Source organism: Mustelus asterias, unplaced genomic scaffold (genome assembly GCF_964213995.1).
Source record: "Mustelus asterias unplaced genomic scaffold, sMusAst1.hap1.1 HAP1_SCAFFOLD_494, whole genome shotgun sequence".
NCBI lineage: Eukaryota > Metazoa > Chordata > Chondrichthyes > Carcharhiniformes > Triakidae > Mustelus > Mustelus asterias.
Genome location: NW_027590446.1, coordinates 276,586 through 302,899, shown reverse-complemented (window position 1 = coordinate 302,899; position 26,314 = coordinate 276,586). Strand labels below are relative to the sequence as shown.

The 26,314-nt window shown below is 51.8% G+C and overlaps 1 protein-coding gene across 1 annotated transcript in view; it reads left to right on the top strand.

The window, feature by feature from the left end:
- The window catches only part of LOC144486855 (EH domain-binding protein 1-like), a gene marked incomplete at its 5' end in the record, with an annotated part of 63,026 nt that overhangs the window by 27,676 nt on the left and 9,036 nt on the right, over positions 1–26,314 (top strand). Inside the window, 3 exons of the mRNA XM_078204875.1 lie at positions 2,878–2,980; positions 18,603–18,688; positions 25,283–25,403. Coding sequence (XP_078061001.1) covers positions 2,878–2,980; positions 18,603–18,688; positions 25,283–25,403 — 310 coding nt within the window. The remainder of the gene's footprint in view (positions 1–2,877; positions 2,981–18,602; positions 18,689–25,282; positions 25,404–26,314) is intronic.

Sequence of the window (26,314 nt, the reverse complement as noted above, 5' to 3'; positions counted from 1 at the left end):
CGTTTGCAGATGATACAAAGATATGTAGAGGGACAGGTAGTGTTGAGGAAGCAGGGGGGCTGCAGAGGACTTGGACAGGTTAGGAGAGTGGGCAAAGAAGTGGCAGATGGAATACAATGTGGAAAAGTGTGAGGTTATGCACTTTGAAAGGAGGAATGGAGGCAGAGACTATTTTCTAAATGGGAAAATGCTTCGGAAATCAGAACCACAAAGGGACTTGGGATTCATTGTTCAAGATTCTCTTAAGGTTAACGTGCAGGTTCAGTCGGCAGTTAGGAAGGCCAATGCAATGTTAGCATTCATGTCGAGAGGGCTAGAATACAAGAGCAGGGATGTACTTCTGAGGCTGTATAAGGCTCTGGTCAGACCCCATTTGGAATATTGTGAGCCGTTTTGGGCCCCGTATCTAAGGAAGGATGTGCCGGGCCTCGGAAAGGGTCCAGAGGAGGTTCACAAGAATGATCCCTGGAATGAAGAGCTTGTCGTATGAGGAACGGTTGAGGACTCTGGGTCTGTACTCGTTGGAGTTTAGAAGGATGAGGGGGGATCTTATTGAAACTTAGAGGATACTCCGAGGCCTCGATGGAGTGGAGAGGATGTGTCCACGAGTAGGAAAAACTAGAACCAGAGGGCACAACCTCAGGCTAAAGGGACGATCCTTTAAAACAGAGATGAGGAGGAATTTCTTCAGCCAGAGAGTGGTGAATCTGTGGAACTCTTTGCCGCAGAAGGCTGTGGAGGCCGGCTCATTGAGTGTCTTTAAGACAGAGATAGATAGGTTCTTGATTAATAAGGGGATCAGGGGTTATGGGGAAAAGGCAGGAGAATGGGGATGAGAAAAATATCAGCCATGATTGAATGGCGGAGCAGACTCGATGGGCCGAGTGGCCTCATTCTGTTCCTATGTCTTATGGTCTTATGGAGTTGGGCGGTCAGCCAAAATGGTGATGAATGGCAGAGCAGGCTCGAAGGGCCGAATGGCCTCCTTCTATTCCTATCTTCTGTGTTTCAAGAGGGACTGACGCATGAAGAGAGTTGATAAGGCGAAGGCTGAGGTTGGACCCTGGCACAGAAACAGACTCGGTCAGAGCCGATTCTAATTTCTGCTTTCACTTCCTGAGTCACCCATTGTCGAGATATTTTCGGATCCAGAGAGGAAACTGGGCGACAACGTGACACTGACTCACTCACCAAATTCGTCACCTCTTTCTCAACGTCTCTCAGTAATGACTGCCACACACTCCCAGGACAGCTACTGCACAGGGTTAGATACAGAGTAAAGCTCCCTCTACACTGTCCCCATCAAACACTCCCAGGACAGCTACTGCACAGGGTTAGATACAGAGTAAAGCTCCCTCTACACTGTCCCCATCAAACACTCCCAGGACAGCTACTGCACAGGGTTAGATACAGAGTAAAGCTCCCTCTACACTGTCCCCATCAAACACTCCCAGGACAGCTACTGCACAGGGTTAGATACAGAGTAAAGCTCCCTCTACACTGTCCCCATCAAACACTCCCAGGACAGGTACAGCACGGGGTTAGATACAGAGTAAAGCTCCCTCTACACTGTCCCCATCAAACACTCCCAGGACAGGTACAGCACGGGGTTAGATACAGAGTAAAGCTCCCTCTACACTGTCCCCCATCAAACACTCCCAGGACAGGTACAGCACGGGGTTAGATACAGAGTAAAGCTCCCTCTACACTGTCCCCCATCAAACACTCCCAGGACAGGTACAGCACGGGGTTAGATACAGAGTAAAGCTCCCTCTACACTGTCCCCATCAAACACTCCCAGGACAGGTACAGCACGGGGTTAGATACAGAGTAAAGCTCCCTCTACACTGTCCCCCATCAAACACTCCCAGGACAGGTACAGCACGGGGTTAGATACAGAGTAAAGCTCCCTCTACACTGTCCCCCATCAAACACTCCCAGGACAGGAACAGCACGGGGTTAGATACAGAGTAAAGCTCCCTCTGCACTGTCCCCCATCAAACACTCCCAGGGCAGGTACAGCACGGGGTTAGATACAGAGTAAAGCTCCCTCTACACTGTCCCCCATCAAACACTCCCTCCGATAATGCGGCACTCCCTCAGTACTGACCCTCCGAAAGTGCGGCACTCCCTCAGTACTGACCCTCCGACAGTGCGGCACTCCCTCAGTACTGACCCTCCGACAGTGCGGCACTCCCTCAGCACTGACTCTCCGACAGTGCGGCACTCCCTCAGTACTGACGTCTCCGACAGTGCGGCACTCCCTCAGCACTGACCCTCCGACAGTGCGGCACTCCCTCAGCACTGACCCTCCGACAGAGCGGCACTCCCTCAGCACTGACCCTCCGACAGTGTGGCACTCCCTCAGCACTGACCGTCCGACAGTGCGGCACTCCCTCAGCACTGACCCTCCGACAGTGCGGCACTCCCTCAGCACTGACCCTCCGACAGTGCGGCACTCCCTCAGCACTGACCCTCCCACAGTGCGGCACTCCCTCAGTACTGACCCTCCGACAGTGCAGCACTCCCTCAGTACTGACCCTCCGACAGTGCAGCACTCCCTCAGTACTGACCCTCTGACAGTGCGGCACTCCCTCAGTACTGACCCTCCGACAATGCGGCGCTCCCTCAGCACTGACCCTCCGACAGTGCGGCGCTCCCTCAGTACTGACCCTCCGACAGTGCGGCGCTCCCTCAGCACTGACCCTCCGGCAGTGCGGCGCTTCCTCAGTACTGACCCTCCGACAGTGCGGCACTCCCTCAGTACTGACCCTCTCTGTAACACTGGGTTGTGACAGGCTGTGATCTGTTCCGAGACGGCCCCTGCCTAGCGACACCTGAACCGTTAACCTGATTGGACGCTCCCTCTGTTGGCAGGTGGACGTTGCTGAGATCTCGACGGAAATCTGCATCGAGTTGCCCCCCAAGGCCCCATCACCCAGGGAGGACCAGATACATCAGGGCTCTGAACTTCGACCAGGTACGTCTGTCCTGGGGCAACCTATTCTGTATCTCCATCAAGAGCGAAGGAAAAACTTTGGTAGGAGATGGGTTTTAGGTTCTATCAGCCCCCACTCCCCCCCCATCCCCTGTGGAGCCAGCCTGTGGCCTAGTCTGCCATCTTGCCCTGTCCCGTGCCGACCCACAATGTTCTGAGCTGTGGAGGTCCAAGGAGCTGTCCCTCCCCCACAAACAGGGACACCCAGGGGTGCAAGTACATAGTTCCTTGAAAGTGGCCTCACAGGGTGGTGAAGAAGGCGTTTGGCACACTTGCCTTCATCAGTCAGAGCACCGAGTACAGGACAAGTGATGTCATGTTACAACGGTACAAAGACAGTCATTAGCACTGCTGCCTCACAGCGCCAGGGACCCGGGTTCAACTCGGACCTCGGGTGTGAAGTTTGCACGTTCTCCCCGTGTCTGGGTGGGTCTCCTCCCTCCAGTTGCTCCGGTTTCCTCACACAGTCCGAACGATGTGCAGGTTAGGTGGATTGGCCATGCTAAATTGCCCCTTAGTGTCCAACGATTTGCAGATTAGAGAGATTGGCCATGCTAAATTGCCCCTTAGTGTCCAACGATTTGCAGATTAGAGAGATTGGCCATGCTAAATTGCCCCTTAGCGTCCAAAGATGTGCAGGTTCGGTGGATTGGCCATGCTAAATTGCCCCTTAGTGTCCAAAGATGTGCAGGTTCGGTGGATTGGCCATGCTAAATTGCCCCTTAGTGTCCAAAGATGTGCAGGTTCGGTGGATTGGCCATGCTAAATTGCCCCTTAGTGTCCAAAGATGTGCGGGTTAGGTGGATTGGCCATGGTAAATTGTCCCTTAGTGTCCAAAGATGTGCGGGTTAGGTGGATTGGCCATGGTAAATTGTCCCTTAGTGTCCAAAGATGTGCGGGTTAGGTGGATTGGCCATGCTAAATTGTCCCTTAGTGTCCAAAGATGTGCGGGTTAGGTGGATTGGCCGTGCTAAATTGTCCCTTAGTGTCCAAAGATGTGCAGGTTAGGTGGATTGGCCATGCTAAATTGTCCCTTAGTGTCCAAAGATGTGCAGGTTAGATGGATTGGCCATGCTAAATTGTCCCTTAGTGTCCAAAGATGTGCAGGTTAGATGGATTGGCCATGCTAATGTTAGCGCGAGTGGGCGAACACGACCACTTCGGACTCAGAGTCAGGTTTAACAGCGGTACAGCTTTATTAACGTCGATGGAGGTGCAATCGGGACATACAAACAGCACTGTCCCGAAAGCACTCTGACAGCCTGTCGCAATGGGCTACAGTTATACTCGAACAAAGAACAACAAAGAACAAAGAACAATACAGCACAGGAACAGGCCCTTCGGCCCTCCAAGCCCGTGCCGCTCCCTGGTCCAAACTAGACCATTCTTTTGTATCCCTCCATTCCCACTCCGTTCATGTGGCTATCTAGATAAGTCTTAAACGTTCCCAGTGTGTCCGCCTCCACCACCTTGCCTGGCAGCGCATTCCAGGCCCCCACCACCCTCTGTGTAAAATACGTCCTCCTGATATCCGTGTTAAACCTCCCCCCCCCTCACCTTGAACCTATGACCCCTCGTGAACATCACCACCGACCTGGGAAAAAGCTTCCCACCGTTCACCCTATCTATGCCTTTCATAATTTTATACACCTCTATTAAGTCTCCCCTCATCCTCCGTCTTTCCAAGGAGAACAACCCCAGTTTCCCCAATCTCTCCTCATAACTAAGCCCCTCCATACCAGGCAACACCCTGGTAAACCTCCTCTGCACTCTCTCCAAAGCCTCCACGTCCTTCTGGTAGTGCGGCGACCAGAACTGGGCGCAGTATTCCAAATGCGGCCGAACCAACGTTCTATACAACTGCAACATCAGACCCCAACTTTTATACTCTATGCCCCGTCCTATAAAGGCAAGCATGCCACATGCCTTCTTCACCACCTTCTCCACCTGTGACGCCACTTTCAAGGATCTGTGGACTTGCATACCCAGGTCCCTCTGCGTATCTACACCCTTTATGGTTCTGCCATAAAGGGTGTAGATACGCAGAGGGACACTTTGACACTTTGTATGATTCAAATGTTAATGTTTTGTTTACAGTGTTTGACTCTGACCATTCTGTGGTTGATGTGTAAATGGTTTGTTTTCTGGTGTTCTGATATGGTCATCCTGTTTCATGGGTTTTTGGGTGCGGAGTTGATGTGTTAAGTCTGGTGATTGCCCAGTCTAGGGAGGTGATAATTGTCTGAGATCTCCGGAGTTTCTCATACAATAGGTGTTTAATTGGATATCAGGAAGTCTTCCAGGTCTCAGAGACCTTCTGAAGTGTTTGATAAGGGCTTCCTGATATCCTTGGAGCCAATTTAATTAAATGCTAATGTGAGTTCCTGAGTCCCTTTGTCAGCCTTGTTTCTGTGTTTTAAAAGACCTGCTTGTCTGTTCACACTTTGTGCCTGGGTGCTGCTTTGTCCTGTTTCATTTATTTGATTTTATTCTGAGAAATATTCATCTAAGGAATCACCAGAAATTTGTTTCCGCTTACAGTTCCCCCCCTGTCGGTCGGGAGTGGACTTGTTCCACCTCCCGCAGACCGAATTTTCTTCCCCTTTTTACAAATTTGTGTCCGGTGCTCTCGGCCTCTGCACGCTGCAGTCGTACAGTTTGGGGGAGCCCCGGGAGCTTGTCAAATTAAGTGTATGCGGGAGTAATCCTCCCGATTTGTTAACTGTCCGACCACGCCAATTGTCCTAACTAAGTTTCTCCGTGATTTTGTTTTCTTCCGCTGGCGGTATGTGTAGCATGTCGCTACTCCCCAGGAAAGTGCTAAGATGAGTTGGATGACAACCAGTGTATGTGAAACGATTTGGATCCAGGGGTGAATGTTTACATTTAGACCCCAGTCCCACACCTTCTGTGCCCATGTTTGGCTCTGCAATGCCGTTTCGGTGTCCTGCTCCAAGGTTTTGATGTGTGATTGTAGCTGATGGTATAACCGGACGGAGTGTCCTACTCTGAGTCGGAGCTCCCTTAGAACTTCAGTCAGGTGTGGGATGGGGGCTTGCTCGGGTTCCTGATAGTCTTTTAAGTTGTCCTTTCGAGGGTCTGTGGCATTAAAAGTTACTGTCTGTCTATTCCGGACATTGGTGATGTGAGCCTGACCTATAGTGACTGGTCTGTGCGGGGGTGAAACAGAAGTTTGGGTTGGGGATTGGGCATGTTAGTCCATTGTATATAAATGATGTACGTGTGGTGGCCACACAGTATCTACCCCGTCCCCCGTATCCTGCCCGGGCGAAGTGTGGATCTGTGGGTGTAATTTCTAGGGTGCAGTCCTTGTGTCCGGTGAAACCCACACTCTGCTGCCTCTCCTTGTCTCAGTGGGTGAGGACAGATGGTGATCTCTCCCCGCTGTTTGCACCCTGCGCGAGAGACACTGGACATTATACCATGCCTGGAGATGGCCGTGGTTTCGGTTATGTGGTAGCGGAGGGAGGCATTGCCCCCAACAACACTGAAGTCGGTAAAAATACCTCTTGAGGCTGGTATGAGTCAAAATACAGTCAGGCTTTATTCACACAAGCTTGAGGGAGAACCTGGCCCCTTGAAAGCGGAAGCCAAAGTTCTCTCTGAACACAAGAAGCGTGGACCTTTATACATCAGGGTTCCCAATACAAGTCATGAAGCAAAGTCCAGTTAACAGTCCTTGATCGTAAATTATAGTTCCTTTAACAGCTTCTGATAGTCTCTAACCATGATCCAGAGACTATCTGGTATCCTTGGCTCATAAAGCACAATTTTCCTGGTAGTTGTAGTCAAGGTGCCACCTCTGGTCCCCCTGCTCTTCCCGCGACCTTTCCTTTGAAGTGACTGTGTGCGATTGCAGCTGTCCCAGTGGGAGTCCTCCTTCAAACGGCCATTCTCGCACTCGACCATTTGGTAGCTGCTTCCTTCGTTTAAATCATACACAAGCCTACGGGAAACGTAAGACTTACAACCCAACATCTATATTTAACTGTCTGTTTTATCAGAATGATATAAACAAGCAAGGGAACCATGAACAAATGACTTATACTACTAAAAGTTAAAGATGAAAGACATGAATAAATGGCTTATACTACTACCAGGAGCAATATAAACAAAGGGGAGGCTAGCCATAAGGAAGGGTTATGTTTATGATACATTCCAGGTACAAAGTTCAACCTTTTAGGCACAAAATACATTGAGTACAAAAAAAAACATTAACCCTTTCCCTTCTTCAAACACCAATGTTTTCAATCCGGAAGATCGGGAATGGCCCCGCGTCCTGTGTGACTGTTGGAAACAACAGAACCATTCCAATCCCGGTGCCCTCACTAACCTCGCAGTCGGGGATCACTGGATACACCCGTGTCATCCCTTTCAGGGTCCGGTCATCCAGCACCCCCTTCTGATCTGCGAGTTGCGCTCGCTGGGCGCTGTCGATCCATTGTGAGCAGTTCTGGTCACCTCACTATAGGAAGGATGTGGAAGCGCTGGAAAGAGTGCAGAGGAGATTTACCAGGATGCTGCCTGGTTTGGAGGGTAGGTCTTATGAGGAAAGGTTGAGGGAGCTAGGGCTGTTCTCTCTGGAGCGGAGGAGGCTGAGGGGAGACTTAATAGAGGTTTATAAAATGATGAAGGGGATAGATCGAGTGAACGTTCAAAGACTATTTCCTCGGGTGGATGGAGCTATTACAAGGGGGCATAACTATAGGGTTCGTGGTGGGAGATACAGGAAGGATATCAGAGGTAGGTTCTTTACGCAGAGAGTGGTTGGGGTGTGGAATGGACTGCCTGCAGTGATAGTGGAGTCAGACACGTTAGGAACATTTAAGCGGTTATTGGATAGGCACATGGAGCACACCAGGATGGTAGGGAGTGGGATAGCTTGATCTTGGTTTCAGATAAAGCTCGGCACAACATCGTGGGCCGAAGGGCCTGTTCTGTGCTGTACTGTTCTATGTTCTCCCCCCCTGTGTACTTGGTCCGGATTGTGTCGTACTTGTGCTACCATCCACTGACCATACGCATGGGATAGCCGTCCCTGTTGTACCCGGGCAGTGCCCTCCCCCTCCCTGTCTATGAGGCGGTTAATGGTCCAGGCGTGCGCTTCTAGTACTGCAATCCCATCTAATTGGATGTGGGCGCACGCTTCCCCGAGAAAGGTTTGCTGGTCTAGTGATCGCCGTAAGATGTTCTTCATCACCCCCTTTAGTTGTTCAATTTTGTTGGAAAGGCCCTGGATGTCGATGGAGTTAACCACTGTGGATCCTGTGTTTAACCCCGGGAATGTGTCATTGACAATGTCCCTTTTATTCCTGTGTGTTTGTGTCTCCCCTGTAATGTGGAGCCCCCATTGGGTCAATGGCCCGTTTTATGCTCTCCCTCCCCAACATTCGGTACATGTCTTGTGTCTGCTCCGAGCGATACTCTGGCACCTGAATTCCTGAAATATCAATCAGGACAGGTACGGCCTCATGTTTCACATTATCATATACAATCTCCCCCTCGTTCCACAACACGGGGCGGCACGGTTAGCACAGTGGGTTAGCACTGCTGCTTCACAGCTCCAGGGTCCCGGGTTCGATTCCCGGCTCGGGTCACTGTCTGTGTGGAGTTTGCACATTCTCCTCGTGTCTGCGTGGGTTCCCTCCGGGTGCTCCGGTTTCCTCCCACAGTCCAAAGATGTGCGGGTTAGGGTTGATTGGCCAGGTTGAAAAATTGCCCCTTAGAGTCCTGGGGTGTGTAGGTTAGAGGGATTAGCGGGTAAAATATGTGGGGGTAGGGCCTGGGTGGGATTGTGGTCGGTGCAGACTCGATGGGCCGAATGGCCTCCTTCTGCACTGTAGGGTTTCTATGATTTCTATTCTATGAACACCAGTCCTCCCTCTGGTCCCCTGCTTTGCAAGGGGCAGGGTAAGATTTCGGGTGTTGTAGTCCTGGGGGCCCGCGTTGGAAGCAGCGCGAAGCGTACATACAGTGAGACTGCGGGAGCCTCAACAAGTCCGTAATAGCCGCAAATGTCCATGTCGGGCTTTGAAATGTCCTGTGGTGTTGTAATCAATGGGTTGTCGGGGAGGGCGCAGATGGTCCCGAAAGTGCAGCCGTCTCTGTTCCGAAGGTCCCGTCGTTGAATGCATGTTCGGAGTCCTTCTAAGGTGCAAGTGAAGCAGATCTCGTTGATACCCGGGTAAATTTGTAACCATGCATTAAAATAAGTTCTACGGTCCATAGGGTTTGGTTCAGCTGGCACACACAGTGCCTCGGATGTGTTGAAGGTTACCCGGTGGAATCGCGGGTAGATGGGGTGTTCTATGGGGCGGCACGGTTAGCACAGCGGGTTAGCACTGCTGCTTCACAGCTCCAGGGTCCCGGGTTCGATTCCCGGCTCGGGTCACTGTCTGTGTGGAGTTTGCACATTCTCCTCGTGTCTGCGTGGGTTTCCTCCGGGTGCTCCGGTTTCCTCCCACAGTCCAAAGATGTGCAGGTTAGGGTTGATTGGCCAGGTTGAAAAATTGCCCCTTAGAGTCCTGGGATGTGTAGGTTAGAGGGATTAGCGGGTAAAATATGTGGGGGTAGGGCCTGGGTGGGATTGTGGTCGGTGCAGACTCGATGGGCCGAATGGCCTCCTTCTGCACTGTAGGGTTTCTATGAATACCCGTCAGGAAGGTCGCCATGGGGATCACCCTCCAAGTGGTCCACATGGTCCTGGAGAGGGGGGTTGGGGGAAGGATATATAAAACCTGGTGGCCACCAGACGTTAGATGGATATCAAATTACTAACTTAATCTATTTATCTATTCATGTTTATATTCCTATATACATCCGTGCCACGGTTGGCGCACGACTCCTTTGTGCCAAAAAATAAAAGTTGTTATTCCGACCTCCGCTGTTTGGACAAAGATGGTTAGGGGCCAATACGTGGAGTGGTCGGAGCACCCCTGTCTTTCCAGTCAGTCTGTCCTGTCTCTTTCCCGTGGTGGTAGGATTTTAATTGTGACCAATGTTTCCAGCGGCCCTTTCCCTTAACATCGACACAGGCACATGTGTCGATGTTAAGCATTTGGAATACTGCGTCCAGTTCTGGTCGCCGCACTATCAGAAGGACGTGGAGGCTTTGGAGAGAGTACAGAGGAGGTTTACCAGGATGTTGCCTGGTATGGAGGGGCTTAGTTATGAGGAGAGATTGGGTAAACTGGGGTTGTTCTCCCTGGAAAGACGGAGGACGAGGGGAGACTTAATAGAGGTGTATGAAATTAGGAAAGGCATGGATAGGGTGAACGGTGGGAAGCTTTTCCCCAGGTCGGTGGTGACGTTCACGAGGGGGTCATAGGTTCAAGGTGAAGGGGGGGGGAGGTTTAACACGGATATCAGAAGGACGTATTTTACACAGAGGGTGGTGGGGGCCTGGAATGCGCTGCCGGGCAAGGTGGTGGAGGCGGACACACTGGGAACGTTTAAGACTTATCTCGATAGCCACATGAACGGAGTGGGAATGGAGGGATACAAAAGAATGGTCTAGTTTGGACCAGGGAGCGGCGCGGGCTTGGAGGGCCGAAGGGCCTGTTCCTGTGCTGTATTGTTCTTTGTCCTTCTTTGTGTCGCTGGTAAGGATAATCTCGTGGGGTCCGATCCATTTTGGTGCAAACCCGGGTCGGTCTGGGGGCGACCCGAATTAAAACTTTATCCCCTACTTGTGTCCCCCACTGACATTTTGATCTCTAGCCTGGTCTCTAATGGCTTGCTGGTCTCTGGCTGCGTGGTGCAGATCTCGGAGCTGTAAGTCTAGTTGCTGTACATATCTCTTGATTTTGTCCCGAAGGGGTGCCATTTCTCTCTTCCCCCCCCCCCCGCTGCGGTGATGAATCCGTGCCTTTTCCATGCCATCGAAATGACTGGAGGAACACGGGGTTCTGCCGATCTGCATCGGGCATTCCCCCATGGGCCATAAAGGCATCAAGTTTCCATCACCCATATTCCTGGGCCCCTTCCTCCTTCCCCTGCGCTACCCCTACTATCGCGCCCCAGCTCACGGGGACCTACCCCATGGTCTGGACGATATCATTTTTAAAGTCTGCCAGAGCCCGATCCTGCTCTCGGCGACTCTCATCCAGGTTTGCACACCAGGACCCATTCTGGTACCCTGCCTGAAGCCGGGTCCAATAACTCTCGGGCATCTTGGCTCTTACCAGCCCTGCTCTGTCCCGGTTCTGTAGGTTATGACACAGTTGCATTTCCTGAATCTTCTGCCAGAAGATTACTGTGTCTGGGCTGGAGGGTCGGGAGTTTCTCTAATAATTTCATTGTGTCTCCCGGTGTGAGTGACGCAGAGATCATTTTTATCTGGGTCTGCCGCCCATCTCTCCCTTGTCCCCCAGGAACGCATTCGATCTTTAAGGGAGCTGCCATAGCGTCCTGGGGCGGAGGGAGGTCGGTGGTCAGCGGGAGGTTCCCCCTCTGTTGGGCACAGTGAGCCCGTTTCATCCATTAAGCATTCCCAATCGGGACACTCCTCACTTGGAAATTCCTGTGAGAAGTGGGACAGTGCTGGCAACACGGGGTTAGCAGCCATCACAGCGGCGCGCTTTCCCTGTGCGGACTGGTCTTGCTTGTCCTGAACATATTTATGAACTCGCCCTGCTAGAGTGATGTGGGCTTTTAATATCAGGATCCAAGCCTTATCGTCTTTATTCCTCTTTTCTTTCGCCCACCATTCCCGTTGGTTTTCAAGTGGGTCTTGGGGTTTCCATCCTGCTTTGATCATGCTTTTAATTAGTGTCTTATTTTTGTCTGCCAGATAGCGGGTGAGGGACCCTTCTGGTCCCCATTCGAAGGTGGTATCATTGCTATCCATGTCAGGTCTCTCAACTAGGACCAGTGGTACACTAATCCTGGCTCTGGTGCTTCACAGTAAGAAGTCTCACAACACCAGGTTAAAGTCCAACAGGTTTATTTGGTAGCAAATACCATAAGCTTTCGGAGCGCTGCCCCTTCGTCAGATGGAGTGGATATCTGTTCTCAAACAGTGCAAACAGACACAGAAATCAAATTACAGAATACTGATTAGAATGCAAATCTCTACAGCCAACCAGGTCTTAAAGGTACAGACAATGTGGGTGGAGGGAGCATTAAGCACAGGTTAAAGAGATGTGTATCGTCTCCAGACAGGACAGCCTGCAAGTCCAGGAGGCAAGCTGTGGGGGTTACTGATAGTGTGACATAAATCCAACATCCCGGTTTAGGCCGTCCTCATGTGTGCGGAACTTGGCTATCAGTTTCTGCTCAGCGACTCTGCGCTGTCGTGTGTCGTGAAGGCCGCCTTGGAGAACGCTTACCTGAAGATCCAAGGCTGAATGCCCGTGACTGCTGAAGTGCTCCCCCACAGGAAGAGAAGCTTCCTGCTTCTCACGGATACTTGTGTGGGTATCTCTGAGGTTACTGGTTTGGTGTTCCCACTGTCAGTGTGTTTAAACTTTCAGCAGCAACACGCAGAGCCCGTCCTGCGTGTAGCGGGGAGATTACCGCGCACAGAGGCAGGCGAGCTCTGACCTCGACTACAGGGGCCGGGACCACCCTTTCCTTGCCAACTCCTATCGCTAAGTCAATCCTCAGAGGCTCGACGTTTCCCCTATCTCCTCGGGATCACCCTGACCTGGGTGCGGACAGGCGTGGAATTGACCGCAGATAGGAGTTCCCCCGGCTCAAAGCCGTGGTCAGCTTATGATGAAAGTGAGGAGGTGTGGGATAGAGGGAAGGTTGGCCGATTGGATAGGTAACTGGCTGTCTGATCGAAATGTGAGCAGTGCTCCGAAGCCTTATGGTATTTACTACCAACTAAACCTGTTGGACTTTAACCTGGTGTTGTTAAACTTCTTATCTGATCGAAGACAGAGGGTGGTGGTGGATGGAAAATTTTCGGACTGGAGGCAGGTTGCTAGCGGAGTGCCACAGGGATCAGTGCTTGGTCCTCTGCTCTTTGTGATTTTTATTAATGACTTAGAGGAGGGGGCTGAAGGGTGGATCAGTAAATTTGCTGATTACACCAAGATTGGTGGAGTAGTGGATGAGGTGGAGGGCTGTTGTAGGCTGCAAAGAGACATAGATAGGATGCAGAGCTGGGCTGAAAAATGGCAAATGGAGTTTAACCCTGATAAATGTGAGGTGATTCATTTTGGTAGGACTAATTTAAATGTGGATTACAGGGTCAAAGGTAGGGTTCTGAAGACTGTGGAGGAACAGAGAGATCTTGGGGTCCATATCCACAGATCTCGAAAGGTTGCCACTCAAGTGGATAGAGCTGTGAAGAAGGCCTATAGTGTGTATGCTTTTATTAACAGGGGGTTGGAGTTTAAGAGCCGTGGGGTTATGCTGCAACTGTACAGGACCTTGGTGAGACCACATTTGGAATATTAGAACATAGAACAGTACAGCACAGAACAGGCCCTTCGGCCCACGTTGTTGTGCCGAGCTTTATCTGAAACCAAGATCAAGCTATCCCACTCCCTATCATCCTGGTGTGCTCCATGTGCCTATCCAATAACCGCTTAAATGTTCCTAAAGTGTCTGACTCCACTATCACTGCAGGCAGTCCATTCCACACCCCAACCACTCTCTGCGTAAAGAACCTACCCCTGATATCCTTCCTGTATCTCCCACCACGAACCCTATAGTGATGCCCCCTTGTAATAGCTCCATCCACCCGAGGAAATAGTCTTTGAACGTTCACTCTATCTATCCCCTTCATCATTTTATAAACCTCTATTAAGTCTCCCCTCAGCCTCCTCCGCTCCAGAGAGAACAGCCCTAGTTCCCTCAACCTTTCCTCATAAGACCTACCCTCCAAACCAGGCAGCATCCTGGTAAATCTCCTCTGCACTCTTTCCAGCGCTTCCACATCCTTCTTATAGTGAGGTGACCAGAACTGCACACAATATTCCAAATGTGGTCTCACCAAGGTCCTGTACAGTTGCAGCATAACCCCACGGCTCTTAAACTCCAACCCCCTGTTAATAAAAGCATACACACTATAGGCCTTCTTCACAGCTCTATCCACTTGAGTGGCAACCTTTCGAGATCTGTGGATATGGACCCCAAGATCTCTCTGTTCCTCCACAGTCTTCAGAACCCTACCTTTGACCCTGTAATCCACATTTAAATTAGTCCTACCAAAATGAATCACCTCACATTTATCAGGGTTAAACTCCATTTGCCATTTTTCAGCCCAGCTTTGCATCCTATCTATGTCTCTTTGCAGCCTACAACAGCCCTCCACCTCATCCACTACTCCACCAATCTTGGTGTCATCAGCAAATTTACTGATCCACCTTTCAGCCCCCTCCTCTAAGTCATTAATAAAAATCACAAAGAGCAGAGGACCAAGCACTGATCCCTGCGGCACTCTGCTAGCAACCTGCCTCCAATCCAAATATTTTCCATCCACCACCACCCTCGGTCTTCGATCAGACAGCCAGTTACCTATCCAATCGGCCAACTTTCCCTCTATCCCACACCTCCTCACTTTCATCATAAGCCGACCATGGGGGACCTTATCAAACGCCTTACTAAAATCCATGTATATTACATCAACTGCCCTACCTTCATCAACACACTTAGTTACCTCCTCAAAAAATTCTATCAAATTTGTGAGGCACGACTTGCCCTTCACGAATCCGTGCTGACTATCCCGGATTAATCCGCATCTTTCTAAATGGTCGTAAATCCCATCTCCAAGGACCTTTTCCATCAATTTACCAACCACCGAAGTAAGACTAACCGGTCTATAATTACCAGGGTCATTTCTATTCCCTTTCTTAAACAGAGGAACAACATTCGCCATTCTCCAGTCCTCTGGCACCATCCCCGTGGACAGCGAGGACCCAAAGATCAAAGCCAAAGGCTCTGCAATCTCATCCCTTGCCTCCCAAAGAATCCTAGGATACATTTCATCAGGCCCAGGGGACTTATCGACCTTCAGTTTATTCAAAACTGCCAGGACATCCTCCCTCCGAACATCGATTTCCTCCAGCCTATTAGCCTGTAACACCTTCTCTTCCTCAAAAACATGGCCCCTCTCCTTGGTGAACACTGAAGAAAAATATTCATTCATCACCTCGCCTATCTCTACTGACTCCATACACAAGTTTCCACTACTGTCCTTGACCGGCCCTAACCTCACCCTGGTCATTCTTTTATTCCTCACATAAGAGTAAAAAGCCTTGGGGTTTTCCTTGATCCGACCCGCCAAGGACTTCTCATGTCCCCTCCTAGCTCTCCTAAGCCCCTTTTTCAGCTCATTCCTTGCTAACTTGTAACTCTCAATCGAGTCATCTGAACCTTGTTTCCTCATCCCTACATAAGCTTCCCTCTTCCTTTTCACAAGACATTCCACCTCTTTCGTGAACCATGGTTCCCTCACTCGGCCATTTCCTCCCTGCCTGACAGGGACATACCTATCAAGGACACCCAGTATTTGTTCCTTGAAAAAGTTCCACTTTTCAATAGTTCCTTTCTCTGACAGTTTCTGTTCCCAACTTATGCCCCCTAATTCTTGCCCAATCGCATCATAATTACCTCTCCCCCAATTGTAAACCTTGCCCTGCCGTACGGCCCTATCCATCTCCATTGCAATAGCAAAAGACACCGAATTGTGGTCACTATCTCCAAAGTGCTCTCCCACAACCAAGGGAGTGTGCAGTTCTGGTCACCTCACTATAAGAAGGATGTGGAAGCATTGGAGAGAGTGCAGAGGAGATTTACCAGGATGCTGCCTGGTTTGGAGGGTAGGTCTTATGAGGAAAGGTTGAGGGAGCTGGGGCTGTTCTCTCTGGAGCAGAGGAGGCTGAGGGGAGACTTAATAGAGGTTTATAAAATGATGAAGGGGATAGATAGAGTGAACGTTCAAAGACTATTTCCTCGGGTGGATGGAGCTATTACAAGGGGGCATCACTATAGGGTTCGTGGTGGGAGATACAGGAAGGATATCAGAGGTAGGTTCTTTATGCAGAGAGTGGTTGGGGTGTGGAATGGACTGCCTGCAGTGATAGTGGAGTCAGACACTTTAGGAACATTTAAGCGGTTATTGGATAGGCACACGGAGCACACCAGGATGATAGGGAGTGGGATAGCTTGATCTTGGTTTCAGATAAAGCTCGGCACAACATCGTGGGCCAAAGGGCCTGTTCTGTGCTGTACTGTTCTATGTTCTACGTTCTATTGCGCTACCAGAGGTCTCTTGCTTGTGGTGGTCGGGGCACTCACAGAGGCTCCAGACTTAGTAGCGCCCGGACATGTAGCAGACTCCTGGCGGATTCTGCCCCCAGTGGCCCGAACCTTTCGCGCCTGCAGAGGTCCTACCCGACTTGCAGCGCCCGGACTTGTACCGAACTCCGAGAGCCCGATCACAGTGGCCCAAACCTGGACGTCCTCCCGGCTTCTACTATTCTCAAACTCTGTCCTGTCAGGTACCTATAGGTCAGTTAGTTTATGGTCGGGTTCATCGTCAGGGGTACACGGAATGTAATGGCAACACAATCAATCACAGTTCGCGACCCCACTCGCCCGCCCAAAAAGAACCTACCCTCCTGTGCAGTTTATTGAACGGACTCTGTTCACAGGTTCAGATCGCGGCAGCCGTGAAGCACCGCTCTGACACTGGGAACGCCCGCGGATTTAAATGAGTAAAGAGACTCACCCAGTGCCCAGAGACGATGTTCCAGCGACGGTCACGATCCCGGACGAGCCCCCAATTGTTAGCGCGAGTGGGCGAACACGGCCACCGCGGACCCAGAGTCAGGTTCAACAACGGCACAGCTTTATTGCTTTTCCGTCGACGGAGGTACAATCAGGACACACATACAATAACAGTCCCGAAAGCACCCTGAAGGCCCGGCGCAATGGGCTACAGTTATACTCGAACTTTGACACTTTGTATGATTCAAATGTTGATGTTTTGTTTACAGTATTCTGATATGGTCATCCTGTTTAATGGGTTTTTGGGTGCGGAGTTGATGTGTTAAGTCTGGTGATTGCCCAGTCGAGGGAGGTGATAATTGTCCGAGATCTCCGGGGTTTCTTATACAATAGGTGTTTAGTTGGATATCAGGAAGTCTTCATGGTCTCAGAGACGGCACGGTAGCACAGTGGTTACCACTGCTGCCCCACAGCGCCAGGGACCTGGGTTCGATTCCCGGCTCGGGTCACTGTCTGTGTGGAGTTTGCACATTCTCCTCGTGTCTGCGTGGGTTTCCTCCGGGTGCTCCGGTTTCCTCCCACAGTCCAAAGATGTGCGGGTTAGGTGGATTGGCCATGCTAAAATTGCCCCTTAGTGTCCTGAGATGCGTAGGTTAGAGGGATTAGCGGGTAAATATGTAGGGATATGGGGGTAGGGCCTGGGTGGGATTGTGGTCGGGGTAGACTCGATGGGCCGAATGGCCTCTTTCTACACTGTAGGGTTTCGATGATTCTATGATATGAGACCTTCTGAAGTGTTTGATAAGGGCTTCCTGATACCCTTGGAGCCAATTTAATTAACTGCTAAAGTGAGTTCCTGAGTCCCTTTGTCAGCCTTGTTTCTGCGTTTTAAAAGACCTGCTTGTCTGTTCACACTTTGTGCCTGGGTGCTGCTTTGTCCTGTTTCATTTATTTGATTTTATTCTGAGAAATATTTATCTAAGGAATCATAGAAACTTGGGTCCGCTTGCAACCCTATTATAGAAAGGATATTATTAAACTAGAAAGAGTGCAGACAAGATTTACTCGGATGCTACCGGGACTTGATGGTTTGAGTTATAAGGAGAGGCTGGATAGACTGGGACTTTTTTCTCTGGAGCGTAGGAGGCTGAGGGATGATCTTATAGAGGTCTATAAAATAATGAGGGGCACAGATCAGCTAGATAGTCAATATCTTTTCCCAAAGGTAGGGGAGTCTAAAACTAGAGGGCATAGGTTTAAGGTGAGAGGGGAGAGATACAAAAGGGTCCAGAGGGGCAATTGTTTCACACAGAGGGTGGTGAGTGTCTGGAACAAGCTGCCAGAGGCAGTAGTAGAGGCGGGTACAATTTTATCTTTTAAAAAGCATTTAGATAGTTACATGGGTACGATGGGTATAGAGGGATATGGGCCAAATGCGGGCAATTGGGATTAGCTTAGGGGTTTTAAAAAAAAAGGGCGGCATGGACAGGTTGGGCCGAAGGGCCTGTTTCCATGCTGTAAACCTCTATGACTCTATTGGGCGAGGTATTCCTCTTTGACTGGTTAAGTGTTAGTTCTTGGCAGGGGGGGAGGGCAGGGGGGATCCACTTCCGCCTCATAACACTTAGATATCTAAATCCCTCTGTATTCTCTTTGGGGGCAATCTTCCTAAAACAAGTGTCAAACGAGCCTCAAAACGACAGATATTTGTGCGATTTAAAAATTGCTAACAGATTCTGTCAAAACAAAATGTGGCCAAACGTGTTTCTCGCCAGCAGGGGGAGTGGGCGGGGCATAGCTCACCGGAGAGCCGGCTCATTGCAGCAGAGGGCGCAATTGCGCCCGCACCACGACAGCTGGTGTGGATCATACCTAACCGTGTTTCTCCCCACTTCCGCAGAGCTGAAGAGGCAGAAGTCGCTACAGGACGAGAGGGTGCGGGAGAAAGAGAATGTTCCGGAGGTCAAGGCAGAGGAAGACAGTCCGGTATGTGGCGCGGGACCCCACCTTCATCACGCTACATCCTGCAGACACCAGGGCGATTGGTGGGGACGGGTCTGTCACTATACAACACTGGGGTACAGTACTGGAGGGGACGGGTCAGTCACTGTATAACACTGGGGTACAGTACTGGAGGGGACGGGTCTGTCACTGTATAACACTGGGGTACAGTACTGGTGGGGACGGGTCTGTCGCTGTATAACACTGGGGTACAGTACTGGAGGGGACGGGTCTGTCGCTGTATAACACTGGGGTACAGTACTGGAGGGGACGGGTCTGTCACTGTATAACACTGGGGTACAGTACTGGTGGGGACGGGTCTGTCGCTGTATAACACTGGGGTACAGTACTGGTGGGGACGGGTCTGTCACTATACAACACTGGGGTACAGTACTGGAGGGGACGGGTCAGTCACTGTATAACACTGGGGTACAGTACTGGTGGGGACGGGTCAGTCACTGTATAACACTGGGGTACAGTACAGGTGGGGACGGGTCTGTCACTGTATAACACTGGGGTACAGTCTTGGTGGGGATGTGTCTGTCACTGTATAACACTGGGGTACAGTACTGGTGGGGACGGGTCTGTCACTGTGTAACACTGGGGGACAGTACTGGTGGGGACGGGTCTGTCGCTGTATAACACTGGGGTACAGTACTGGTGGGGACGGGTCTGTCACTGTATAACACTGGGGTACCGTACTGGTGGGGACGGGTCTGTCGCTGTATAACACTGGTATACAGTACTGGTGGGGACGGGTCTGTCACTGTATAACACCGGGGTACCGTACTGGTGGGGACGGGTCTGTCACTGTATAACACTGGGGTACAGTACTGGTGGGGACGGGTTTGTCGCTGTATAACACTGGGGGACAGTACTGGTGGGGACAGGTCTGTCACTGTATAACACTGGGGGACAGTACTGGTGGGGACGGGTCTGTCACTGTATAACACTGGGGTACAGTACTGGTGGGGACGGGTCTGTCACTGTATAACACTGGGGTGCAGTACTGGTGGGGACGGGTCTGTCACTGTATAACACTGGGGTACAGTACTGGTGGGGACGGGTCTGTCGCTGTATAACACTGGGGTACAGTACTGGTGGGGGCGGGTCTGTCACTGTATAACACTGGGGTACCGTACTGGTGGGGACGGGTCTGTCGCTGTATAACACTGGGGTACAGTACTGGTGGGGACGGGTCTGTCACTGTATAACACTGGGGTACCGTACTGGTGGGGACGGGTCTGTCACTGTATAACACTGGGGTACAGTACTGGTGAGGACGGGTCTGTCGCTGTATAACACTGGGGGACAGTACTGGTGGGGACGGGTCTGTCGCTGTATAACACTGGGGTACAGTACTGGTGGGGACGGGTCTGTCACTGTGTAACACTGGGGTACAGTACTGGTGCGGTCGGGTCTGTCACTGTATAACACTGGGGTACAGTACTGGTGGGGACGGGTCTGTCGCTGTATAACACTGGGGTACAGTACTGGTGGGGACGGGTCTGTCGCTGTATAACACTGGGGTACAGTACTGGTGGGGACGGGTCTGTCACTGGAGTACACTGGGGTACATTACTGGTGGGGACGGGTCTGTCGCTGTATAACACTGGGGTACAGTACTGGTGGGGACGGGTCTGTCACTGGAGTACACTGGGGTACATTACTGGTGGGGACGGGTCTGTCACTGTATAACACTGGGGTACAGTACTGGTGGGGACAGGTCTGTCACTGTATAACACTGGAGTACAGTACTGGTGGGGACAGGTCTGTCACTGTATAACACTGGGGTACAGTACTGGTGGGGACGGGTCTGTCACTGTATAACACTGGGGTACAGTACTGGTGGGGACGGGTCTGTCGCTGTGTAACACTGGAGTACAGTACTGGTGGGGACGGGTCTGTCACTGTATAACACTGGGGTACAGTACTGGTGGGGACGGGTCTGTCGCTGTATAACACTGGGGTACAGTACTGGTGGGGACGGGTCTGTCACTGTGTAACACTGGGGTACAGTACTGGTGCGGTCGGGTCTGTCACTGTATAACACTGGGGTACACTACTGGTGGGGATGGGTCTGTCACTGTATAACACTGGGGTACAGTACTGGTGGGGACGGGTCTGTCTCTGTATAACACTGGGGTACATTACTGGTGGGGACGGGTCTGTCACTGTATAACACTGGGGTACAGTACTGGTGGGGACAGGTCTGTCACTGTATAACACTGGGGTACAGTACTGGTGGGGACAGGTCTGTCACTGTATAACACTGGGGTACAGTACTGGTGGGGACGGGTCTGTCGCTGTGTAACACTGGGGTACAGTACTGGTGGGGACAGGTCTGTCACTGTATAACACTGGAGTACAGTACTGGTGGGGACAGGTCTGTCACTGTATAACACTGGGGTACAGTACTGGTGGGGACGGGTCTGTCGCTGTGTAACACTGGAGTACAGTACTGGTGGGGACGGGTCAGTCGCTGTATAACACTGGGGTACAGTACTGGTGGGGACGGGTCTGTCACTGTGTAACACTGGGGTACAGTACTGGTGCGGTCGGGTCTGTCACTGTATAACACTGGGGTACAGTACTGGTGGGGACGGGTCTGTCGCTGTGTAACACTGGGGTACAGTACTGGTGAGGACGGGTCTGTCGCTGTATAACACTGGGGTACAGTACTGGTGAGGACGGGTCTGTCGCTGTGTAACACTGGGGTACAGTACTGGTGGGGACGGGTCTGTCGCTGTATAACACTGGGGTACAGTACTGGTGGGGACGGGTCTGTCACTGTGTAACACTGGGGTACAGTACTGGTGGGGATGGGTCTGTCACTGTGTAACACTGGGGTACAGTACTGGTGGGGACGGGTCTGTCACTGTATAACACTGGGGTACAGTACTGGTGGGGACGGGTCTGTCACTGTATAACACTGGGGTACAGTACTGGTGGGGACGGGTCTGTCACTGTGTAACACTGGGGTACAGTACTGGTGGGGACGGGTCTGTCGCTGTATAACACTGGGGTACAGTACTTGTGGGGACGGGTCTGTCGCTGTATAACACTGGGGTACAGTACTGGTGGGGACGGGTCTGTCACTGGAGTACACTGGGGTACATTACTGGTGGGGACGGGTCTGTCACTGTATAACACTGGGGTACAGTACTGGTGGGGACGGGTCTGTCGCTGTGTAACACTGGGGTACAGTACTGGTGGGGACGGGTCTGTCACTGTATAACACTGGGGTACAGTACTGGTGGGGACGGGTCTGTCACTGTATAACACTGGGGTACAGTACTGGTGGGGACGGGTCTGTCGCTGTGTAACACTGGGGTACAGTACTGGTGGGGACGGGTCTGTCACTGTATAACACTGGGGTACAGTACTGGTGGGGACGGGTCTGTCGCTGTGTAACACTGGGGTACAGTACTGGTGGGGACGGGTCTGTCACTGTATAACACTGGGGTACATTACTGGTGGGGACGGGTCTGTCACTGTATAACACTGGGGTACAGTACTGGTGGGGACGGGTCTGTCGCTGTATAACACTGGGGTACAGTACTGGTGGGGACGGGTCTGTCACTGTGTAACACTGGGGTACAATACTGGTGGGGACGGGTCTGTCGCTGTATAACACTGGGGTACAGTACTGGTGGGGACGGGTCTGTCACTGGAGTACACTGGGGTACATTACTGGTGGGGACGGGTCTGTCACTGTATAACACTGGGGTACAGTACTGGTGGGGACAGGTCTGTCACTGTATAACACTGGAGTACAGTACTGGTGGGGACAGGTCTGTCACTGTATAACACTGGGGTACAGTACTGGTGGGGACAGGTCTGTCACTGTATAACACTGGGGTACAGTACTGGTGGGGACGGGTCTGTCGCTGTGTAACACTGGAGTACAGTACTGGTGGGGACGGGTCTGTCACTGTATAACACTGGGGTACAGTACTGGTGTGGGCGGGTCTGTCGCTGTGTAACACTGGAGTACAGTACTGGTGGGGACGGGTCTGTCACTGTATAACACTGGAGTACAGTACTGGTGGGGACAGGTCTGTCACTGTATAACACTGGGGTACAGTACTGGTGTGGGCGGGTCTGTCGCTGTATAACACTGGGGTACAGTACTGGTGGGGATGGGTCTGTCGCTGTATAACACTGGGGTACAGTACTGGTGGGGACGGGTCTGTCACTGTGTAACACTGGGGTACAGTACTGGTGTGGGCGGGTCTGTCGCTGTGTAACACTGGGGTACAGTACTGGTGGGGACGGGTCTGTCGCTGTATAACACTGGGGTACAGTACTGGTGGGGACGGGTCTGTCACTGTATAACACTGGGGTACAGTACTGGTGGGGACGGGTCTGTCACTGTATAACACTGGAGTACAGTACTGGTGGGGACAGGTCTATCACTGTGTAACACTGGGGTACAGTACTGGTGGGGACGGGTCTGTCACTGTATAACACTGGGGTACAGTACTGGTGGGGACGGGTCTGTCACTGTATAACACTGGGGTACAGTACTGGTGGGGACGGGTCTGTCACTGTATAACACTGGGGTACAGTACTGGTGGGGACGGGTCTGTCACTGTATAACACTGGAGTACAGTACTGGTGGGGACGGGTCTGTCACTGTAACACTGGGGTACAGTACTGGTGGGGACGGGTCTGTCACTGTATAACACTGGGGTACAGTACTGGTGGGGACGGGTCTGTCGCTGTATAACACTGGGGTACAGTACTGGTGGGGACGGGTCTGTCACTGTATAACACTGGAGTACAGTACTGGTGGGGACGGGTCTGTCACTGTATAACACTGGGGTACAGTACTGGTGGGGACAGGTCTGTCACTGCATAACACTGGGGTACAGTACTGGTGGGGACGGGTCTGTCACTGTTTAACACTGGAGTACAGTACTGGTGAGGACAGGTCTGTCGCTGTGTAACACTGGGGTACAGTACTGGTGGGGACGGGTCTGTCACTGTATAACACTGGGGTACAGTACTGGTGGGGACGGGTCTGTCACTATAACACTGGGTACAGTACTGGTGGGGATGGGTCTGTCACTGTATAACACTGGGGTACAGTACTGGTGGGGACGGGTCTGTCACTATAACACTGGGTACAGTACTGGTGGGGATGGGTCTGTCACTGTATAACACTGGGGTACAGTACTGGTGAGGACAGGTCTGTCGCTGTGTAACACTGGGGTACAGTACTGGCGGGGATGGGTCTGTCACTGTATAACACTGGGGTACAGTACTGGTGGGGACGGGTCTGTCACTGTATAACACTGGAGTACAGTACTGGTGAGGACAGGTCTGTCGCTGTGTAACACTGGGGTACAGTACTGGTGGGGACGGGTCTGTCACTGTATAACACTGGGGTACAGTACTGGTGGGGACGGGTCTGTCACTATAACACTGGGTACAGTACTGGTGGGGATGGGTCTGTCACTGTATAACACTGGGGTACAGTACTGGTGGGGACGGGTCTGTCACTATAACACTGGGTACAGTACTGGTGGGGATGGGTCTGTCACTGTATAACACTGGGGTACAGTACTGGTGAGGACAGGTCTGTCGCTGTGTAACACTGGGGTACAGTACTGGTGGGGACGGGTCTGTCACTGTATAACACTGGGGTACAGTACTGGTGGGGACAGGTCTGTCACTGTATAACACTGGAGTACAGTACTGGTGGGGACGGGTCTGTCACTGTATAACACTGGGGTACAGTACTGGTGGGGACGGGTCTGTCACTGTATAACACTGGGGTACAGTACTGGTGGGGATGGGTCTGTCACTGTGTAACACTGGGGTACAGTACTGGTGGGGACGGGTCTGTCACTGTATAACACTGGGGTACAGTACTGGTGGGGACGGGTCTGTCACTGTGTAACACTGGGGTACAGTACTGGTGGGGACGGGTCTGTCACTGTATAACACTGGGGTACAGTACTGGTGGGGACGGGTCTGTCGCTGTGTAACACTGGGGTACAGTACTGGTGGGGACGGGTCTGTCGCTGTTTAACACTGGGGTACAGTACTGGTGGGGACGGGTCTGTCACTGTGTAACACTGGGGTACAGTACTGGTGGGGACGGGTCTGTCACTGTATAACACCGGGGTACAGTACTGGTGGGGACGGGTCTGTCACTGTGTAACACTGGGGTACAGTACTGGTGGGGACGGGTCTGTCACTGTATAACACTGGGGTACAGTACTGGTGGGGACGGGTCTGTCGCTGTTTAACACTGGGGTACAGTACTGGTGGGGACGGGTCTGTCACTGTATAACACTGGGGTACAGTACTGGTGGGGACGGGTCTGTCACTGTATAACACCGGGGTACAGTACTGGTGGGGACGGGTCTGTCACTGTATAACACTGGGGTACAGTACTGGTGGGGACGGGTCTGTCACTGTATAACACTGGGGTACAGTACTGGTGGGGACGGATCTGTCACTGTAAAACACTGGGGTACAGTACTGGTGGGGACGGGTCTGTCACTGTGTAACACTGGGGTTTCTCTCACGCCCCCTTAGCTGACCTGTGTGCGTCTGTACCCTCAGCCGTTCCGTGACACCAGTCAGTATGTTTTGGGGGAATTGACTGCCTTGGAGAGGGAGCAGAAACAGATCGATACACGGGCAGCAGTGGTCGAGAGAGACCTTCGGAACATCATGGAGACAGGTACGGCCAGACACGCTTTCCACATTGCAAGGTCAAGCCTGGTCCCTGCCTTGGCAGCTCTGTCATCCGAGGAGAGGATCATTTTTAATGTTTATTTATTAATGTCACAAGTCGGCTTGGATTAACACCACAATGAAGTTACTGTGAAAATCCCCTAGTCGCCCACACTCCAGCGCCTGTTCGGGTTACACTGAGGGAGAATTTAGCACGGCCAATCCACCTAACCTGCACATCTTTCGGACGCAGACACAGGGAGAACATGCAGACTCCACACAGACAGTGACCCTGTGCCGGGATTCGAACCCGGGTCCCTGGCGCTGTGAGGCAGCAGTGCTAACCCACTGTGCCACCCCAACCAACCAGATTATATATCTCAAGCAAGAGTACAGAGTGTAAATTTTTACTGTCTTAGTCTCACTCGAGGGGATATCCAGCTCAGGTCAGAACTCTGGCCTTCGCAGGTTGAGGGACATGTTTGCCTCAGTCTCTCCTTGAAAAGGTGCGAACATCAGGTCTGACCTTTCACCACCGCTCCGCCCCCCCGCCGCCCCAAGCCTGCATAAAGAAAGTCTGACGACCCCAGGATAACTTCCCCATCGTCTGTCTCGGGTGTGACAACATTCCGAGTGTTTGTCTGAGACACCGCTGCAGTGTGATCTGAGAAGGCCCATCCCGAGGCTGTGTGAGTGAGTGTGTGTGTGTGTGTGCGAGAGTGTGTGTGTGTGAGTGTGCGTGTGTGAGAGTGTGTGAGTGTGTGTGAGTGTGTGTGTGAGTGTGTGTGTGAGTGTGTGTGTGAGTGTGTGTGTGAGTGTGTGTGTGTGAGAGTGTGTGAGTGTGTGTGTGAGTGAGTGTGAGTGTGTGTGTGTGCGTGTGAGAGTGTGAGAGTGTGTGAGTGTGTGAGTGTGTGTGTG